At 34.0% G+C, this 7,099-nt stretch overlaps 1 protein-coding gene across 2 annotated transcripts; it reads right to left on the reverse strand.

Moving 5' to 3' along the window:
* Window positions 1–8: 8 nt before the first annotated feature.
* Window positions 9–6,888, reverse strand: Srrm1 (Serine-arginine repetitive matrix 1). 2 transcript variants are annotated; one of them, XM_035085114.1, is made up of 14 exons: window positions 6,828–6,888; window positions 6,624–6,744; window positions 6,420–6,509; window positions 6,189–6,311; window positions 4,497–4,667; window positions 4,229–4,377; window positions 3,958–4,152; window positions 3,145–3,879; window positions 2,935–3,063; window positions 2,357–2,848; window positions 1,825–2,080; window positions 1,650–1,741; window positions 662–1,529; window positions 10–552 (listed from the first exon to the last, which is right to left on the reverse strand). In XM_035085114.1, exons 2-14 carry the CDS (start codon window positions 6,633–6,635, stop codon window positions 340–342), a joined length of 3,525 nt encoding a protein of 1,174 aa, XP_034941005.1. In that variant the 5' UTR covers window positions 6,636–6,744; window positions 6,828–6,888; the 3' UTR covers window positions 10–339. The 2 variants fall into 2 exon arrangements, with proteins under 2 accessions (XP_034941006.1, XP_034941005.1); XM_035085115.1 differs by lacking the exons at window positions 6,624–6,744; window positions 6,828–6,888 and adding an exon at window positions 5,165–5,756 and having other exon boundaries at window positions 9–552; window positions 6,420–6,436.
* Between the last annotated feature and the right edge of the window lie 211 nt (window positions 6,889–7,099).

Here is a 7,099-nt window from a genome sequence, read left to right on the forward strand (position 1 = left end):
TAAATTATTTTTTTCTTCTTTAATATCAGTATCAGAAATTATATCTATAATTTATTTGATGCTTTATAAATATTGTAATTATTACATTTGAATTGTCTAATTAATTTACCGATTATTCAATCGGTAAGCTAAATGAGGTTAGAGTAAAAATAGACATTTACGTCTATCATGAGAACATGTTTATCTCTAAAATGCTCGTTATAAATGAAATATAACTGGTTGTAATCTTATCATTAGACACAAAAATTCACAAAATATGTCCACATTTAAATTATAATCCTTAGTTAAGTGAGACAAACCATGTTCATTGAGTAGTGTATATGTATAAACTTAACGAATTCAGTCACTTCGTTCGATACTGTGCCCTTTTTTCATCGATTTTAATGCCTTTTCACGAAGTTTTTTTTCCAACTCCTCAGTATTTCCTTCACTTGCGTCAGATTCATCAGAATCTGCTACTTTCTTCTTTTTATGTTTTCTATGTTTCTTATGTTTTTTATGCTTCTTATGTTTTTTCTCCTTTTTGCGTTTTTTCTCCTCCACTTCACTTTCCTAAAACAAAAAAATATCGATTAATTTTTTTTTTTTAATACAATAGACATAAAAAAATAAGAAAGAAATGATTATTTCTTTTACAAGGAAATTATAATTAATCAATTACCTCTGATTCACTTGTACTGGTCTTTGCTCGCTTCTTTCTTTTTTTCTTAATCTTTTCTTCATCTGAACTGTCATCAACCTTCCTCTTCTTTTTAATTTCTTTTTCTAGTTCTTCATCGTCAGAACTTGTATCTTTCCTTGACTTCTTTAATTTTGATCGACCTTCATCATCACTATATGATTCTTTTGCCTTCCTACTTCTTGATTTTTCAGTATCTGATGAGCTATCATGACGTTTACGAGATTTCTTCGGTTCTTCATCAGAACTTGAATCCTTTTTAGGTTTTTTAGATCGCGATCGTTCTTCATCTTTACTATATTTCCGAGATTTTGGTTCATCCTCATCCGATGAAGAATCTTTTCTCATTTTTTTAGCTTTTTTCATGTCTTCTTCAATATCCTTCTTTCTCCTACGGAGAAGATCAATTTCACTGATGTCTCGTTTTTTAATATCCTTCCTGTCTTTCATACGTTCTTCAATTAAATCAGCTCGAGACATCTCTTTAATTCGTTTTAGTTGATCTGAGTGCTTTCTATCATCTTCAGAGTCAGAGCTACTTCCTGCTTTATCGGTTTTTTCCTCTTCAGTTGAAGTTTTTCTAACTTTTCTAGACTTTTCAGTTTTTCTTTGCTTCTTTCTTACTTCTTCTTCACTATCTTCTGAGTCTGAAGAGTTATCAACTCGTTCTTTCCTTATTTTTTTCAATATCTCTCCTGGTTTCTTAGCACTTAGAACTTCAACAGGTTTATTTACTATTTTCTTTTCATCAGTTGGCAATTTTATGGATTTCAATGACCTATCGTCTTTTTTCAATTGGAATACTTCAGTTTGAGGTATATTTATAGCTTTCAAGTCATCTTTATTCTCTCTGTAGCATAAAAACAAATATGAATAAGTTGATATAAAATATTTTTTATAATTCATTCAAATAAAAAATTTATAACTTATTTATGACCGAATTTATAAAAAATTGGAAAAATTTACTTACTTGGAAGATATAGCCTTTGATTTAGCTACCGCAGCGATAATATCTTCAGTTTTCTTGAATGGTGATGGGGTACGCGATAAACTCTTCGAAAACTGAAACAAAAAATTCATTATATATGAAATAATCATATAAGTAAGACTTTAATTACATTAAATTTACTTTCCAAAAAACTTACTCGATGTCGTGTGACAGGAAGTAATGTAGATTGTGATTTTTTTGGTGAAACATTAACTTCAATTTTCTTTGCAACTGGTTCTATCTTCTTCATCTCCTTTTCTCGTTTGGCTGCTTCTTCTTTAGCAATACGTTCTTTCTCTCGTCGTTTTAGTTCCTCTGCTTGTTCTCGTTCTCGTTGTTCACGTTCACGTTGTTCTCGTTCCCTCTGCTCTCGTTCACGTCGTTCTTGTGCCAACTTCTGCTCAGCTGCTTTCCTGAAGAAATAATAAATGATTTTTGTTATGTACAAATATATAAATTTTTAAATTATTTATATACATACATATAAAATATAGTTAATCTGTTATTAAAAAAGAAGTTCAATAAATAAATTGAAATTAATTTTTATGGCTTTATGTAAATCTTTAAAGCATGCAATAGATTCTTATCATTAAGATCATAATTCTTCCATTACATATTTACTTGTGAGTAATTGAAAAAATGTGCCTCTCTATAAATGAATGAGAAGATGAAATTAAAGCCACACTCACCTGTTTGATTCTCCTTCATCACTAGAGGAACTACTCTCGCTACTTTCCGAGCTACTTGACTTAGACCTTCCATTGCGAAGTTCTTTTCGCGCATTGATGTCACTAAGTCCTTTGCTTTTTTCATCTGGAAGGGCTTTTTTATCACGTGGCTTATCCTTGGAATCTTTGAAACGGTCGGGCGATTTCTTGTTGTCTTTTGAACGGTCCAATGAAGAAAGTGGCTCCTTAGATCGTGATCTACGATCCCTATCGCGACGGTCTCTCGAACGATCTCGTCTGCTAGATCTGTCGCGAGAAGAAGATCTATCATACCTGTTCATCCGATCGCGACCGTCCGGAGAGCGACGTCGGCTGTTGCGACGATCTGGAGATCTACGACGATCGCGACGCTCTGAAGACCTTCGTCGACGATCAGGAGAACGTCTTCTACGACGATCTCCAGGGCTTGGTGATCTTCTTCGATATCTCAAAGGACTTCTACGCGGTGGACTCCTGTAAAATATTTTTATTCATTGATAAATAATAGTTTAAATGATGGGGGAATATCACGCTAAATATATAAAAGAAATTATTTATACCTTCGCCAACTTTGGCGTGATGAGGGTGGTCTCATGTTACGGCTGCCACTGTAACGGTCCATTCGATCGCGATCCCTATCTCTGTCATGATCTCTCCTCCTATCTCTGTCCCGATCAATCGACGAACGCCTAGCAATTTATTTTCATGAGATTTTACTTTAATTTAATGTTTTGAATTTTATTATTAATAAGTATTAAAAAATTTTTTACCTTCTACCACGATCACGAGATCTATCTCTTGACCTATCTCTATCCTTAGACCGGTCTCGTCCTTTCCTTGGAGAAGTGCTGCGTCTCTTATTACCAGATTTCCTTTCCCGGCTTGAGTCACTATCACTATCACTATCATCTTTATTAGTTTTCCGGTACGATCTTTTAGCCTGCACCCCATCCTTTTTCTTTCGAATTTCAAAATCATTTTTATCTTTTCCTCTTTTATCGTCACCAGAATCAGAGCTACTACTAGAACTTGCATTACGTTTATCCTTTCGCTTATCCGCAGACTTGGATCGTGATTTTGATGATCTCGAATCACTAGATTCTGATCTTGATTTACGATTTTTACTTCGGTCAATACTTTTTGATCTTGATTTTTTGGACCTTGACCGTGATTTCGATCGAGTATTGCGAGATCGAGAGGTAGACCTCCGTGATTTAGAGCGATCTCCAGATCTAGATTTCGATCGTCTTGACTTTGATTTAGAGCGAGATCTTCTGGATCTAGATTTAGACCTTGATCTACGAGATCTTGATACTGGAGATCGAGATCTTCGGTTTTTCGAAACAGGCGATTTAGATTTGGATTTTTTCAGTCGATTAACAGGTGATTTTGATCGTGACTTTTTTTTCTCGTTCTCTGGCGAAGGTGAACGATTCGGCTTTTTCTTTCCATCTGCAATGCTCATTAATTTAGCTTGCAATCGAGAAATCGCAACAGCTGCTTCTCTATCAGAAAAAATAAATAACATTATTTTATAAAATTTCTATATGATAATAGTTCATTTATTTTCAATAAAAACTTACGGTTTAGTTTTTATAGGCATTACAGGGATAGCATTATCTGGTTGAGGGGAATCTTCTTTCTCAACTTTGACTTCATTTCCATCTTTTCCATTATCTTTTGCTGAAGATTTGCTGGGAGATTTCGAATTGGATTTACGTTTTCGACTTGAACGATCACGATCTCGATGTCGATCTCTTGATCGGCTTCTTTTATTCCTGAAAACAGGTATCAAAAAAATAAATATTTGTTCTATTTATTGTAAAAATTTCTTACTAAATAATATCAAATTACCTATCCCTATCTCTATCCCTGCTCCGATCTCTTTTACGCTCTTTAGACCCGCCACGATCTTTTTCCTCTTTTTTCACTTTATCAGCTTCATCTTTCTCTTTTTCTTTTTCCTTTTCAGCTAATGATGCTTGTAGCTTCTCTTGTTCCTCCTAAAAGACATTATTAAGAATAGTAATTATAATTCGAAAAAAGTATCATTCGAAAGTATAAATAAAATCATGCAAACTTTACATTCTAACTTGTATAAGAAATATTAATATTTACTAACCAATCGTTTTTTAATCTGATCTTTTTTTTGTTGCAAGAAAGCTTCAGGAATTCCTGTGACACTTTCTTGAGCCGAAACTAACAGGTCCCACAATTCTCCCATAAAAGAACGAGCATTTTTACCATTGAGAAAACCAGTAAGATTAATCTGCATCTTTCGAGGATCAGGATACTACAGGAAAAAAATATAATTAGAAAGTGGTTCTAAAATAGCAAGGATTTTTAAAATTCTCTAAAACGTGCTACACTGATAATCAGTTTAAAAAATTATGATTGTTTGTGAATAAATTAACATTTAGAAAAATTCCTCAATCAACTGCTTTTCCCCCTCGAAAAAGCAGACTTTTTTTATTTATACTTATACTATCTTACCACCATTAGCAGTTTGAGCTCGAATATCAGCTGAAAGGTAATTTGATTGTGCTATGATAAAAAACTAATGAAAAAGTGCTGAAAAAATCCAAAATGTATAAAGATACCTTACTGTTAGTCAGTCTAAATGATTTACATATTTTTATCTAATGCTGTAATAAAACATGAAGATTACAATAATCAAAATTATCCGAAAGTCGAAGATACGCGTAATCACCAACCTGCCACTTCGACAGAGAGCATCGAATGTTACATGTCTGAGGCTGCTCATAATTACACGGTATTGATTGACGGTACCTCGATATTGGTAGCACGAATTATGCAGGCATGCTCGTAACGGTGACATGAGGTTCAGCTTCAATGATGTATGCTGATGTTCTCCAATGACTCGTACCAAACGCGATGGTGTAAATTTGATGAGGAAACAGCGAACGGCTCTCTTGATTCCTAGCGGCGATAGGAAGACTTGATTATTCACCAGTTGAAGTAACTGCAGCCATCAAAGATGCAGGAACGCCTCTCAGCAAGATGTTGATGATGATCAGCACATCAGAATGATGATGAAACGTCTCCAAAAGAGACATTAATGATTCTCGTGGATCTCCAGATGATAATGGTGATCCTTTGATGAAGATGAGTCAGCAACCAGTGTTGTCCAGTAGATTTACGGGTCCTGCATGTCCTTGGATGATGTAAGATGTCCACGGGTGATGTACTGAGCTGTAGCGGCTAGATGATAGGCTCGCTGACGACACATCGGCTGCCATGGGCGAGTCTAGTGTCCGCGATGTTAGAAAGGTGGCCAAACGGATACCAAGGTAAGTACATCTGAATGCCACTTGGACAAAAGGGTTGAGCCCCACCATTGGTCTCTCTCTCTCTACTTATACTAACGGGGAATTCAAAGATATGTGATAAGACATTGGATAAAGTATAAATAGTTAATCATTGCTATTGACTTATCATTAATGTTTTGTTTAATCGCGGTAGATTTAGACCACGAATACTTGATTTTTTGAAGATATTTGTTAAACAAAAGCACAAATATAATTGCAGACAGTTATGTCGAAAGACATTAAACAGCCTTGACGATTTAGTTATCCTGCATGAAGGATAACCATGCAGTGTTTCTCAACGCCGAGCTGACATTTATATGATAGTTTGTGCTGAAATAACATATCCAAATTTTTCTAAGATGAGGGGAAAAAGCCTAGTGAGAGCATGTTTATTTGGCTTGGTATGATGAATTAATGTTTTTAATTTGACATTATTTCAGGTTAATCAACCGATACATGACAACATCATGAATTACAGGTCTTACCTTCTCTTCCAGCTGGTTATAAACAAACTCTACCACAACATCATCTTCGATACCGAGAATTTGCGTGATTTTGGTTGTTATCCAAGGCTTGATAACGTCTAGCTTAACTTTGCTCATATCAACCTAGAAAATATAATTTATAAAAAAATACATTTTGGTAATTAAAAAAAATTACATTTTCCCAATTAAAATATGACTCAATTATAATGTAATAATTAAATGGAATATTACCTTCTGCGTCAGTGAATCTCCAAACTTCATTTGTTTAAGAAGCTTCTTTTCTTTATCGCTGAACCGCGTGTCCTGCGAAGCCGTTGTGCCCTTTTTTAAAAAAAATCATGGTCTTATTAATATTTTAGAACTATTTTTTATATTCGATTTTTCTAGAAAAAATAATGCTTTCAATATTATACAATGAAATTAAAATTTATTTACCGTGTACATCATTTTTATAGCTTGATTTTATTTCTAAGATCTGCTCCAATCCTCTGAACCAACACTCAACTAGTAGGTTAACGAAATTCGATGTTTTTACATTTGTAAAACACGTCTATAGCTACAAATATTAATTTTATATTAAAATTTCACTTTTTAGTTTATTTATCAGATAAAATAAAACAATTAAGTTAATAATTGTACCTTTACTCAACGAAAATGCTTCCGTGAGTCAATCACCAACATGGCGCCGGTACAATCAGAAGGGTACACACAAATCACTTGAAGTTGGCTTGGGTTCAGTGCTGCCATTGTGCAAAAACTAAACTACTTGAAGTTTTCTCCTATCTTATGTTGGTAAGTTTTTGCTACCGACATTTTTGTTCTTATTACCAACCGTCAGATTACAGAATAATTACCTTACTAACTGAGTCATATGATATTTTTTTGAAGAACAAAAGCGCGTTCGTAACATT

Source organism: Chelonus insularis, unplaced genomic scaffold (genome assembly GCF_013357705.1).
Source record: "Chelonus insularis isolate UGA/USDA-ARS -01 unplaced genomic scaffold, ASM1335770v1 contig_399_pilon, whole genome shotgun sequence".
NCBI classification, from domain to species: Eukaryota; Metazoa; Arthropoda; class Insecta; order Hymenoptera; family Braconidae; genus Chelonus; species Chelonus insularis.

Bases quoted from the DNA above. Each gene is read 5' to 3' on its own strand.
- Srrm1 (XM_035085114.1), bottom strand. The intron at 3,064-3,144 runs GTAAAAAATTTT...ATAAATTGCTAG, and splicing joins TCTCGTGATCGTGGTAGAAG to GCGTTCGTCGATTGATCGGG. The intron at 1,530-1,649 runs GTAAGTAAATTT...TTTATGCTACAG, and splicing joins TCAAAGGCTATATCTTCCAA to AGAGAATAAAGATGACTTGA.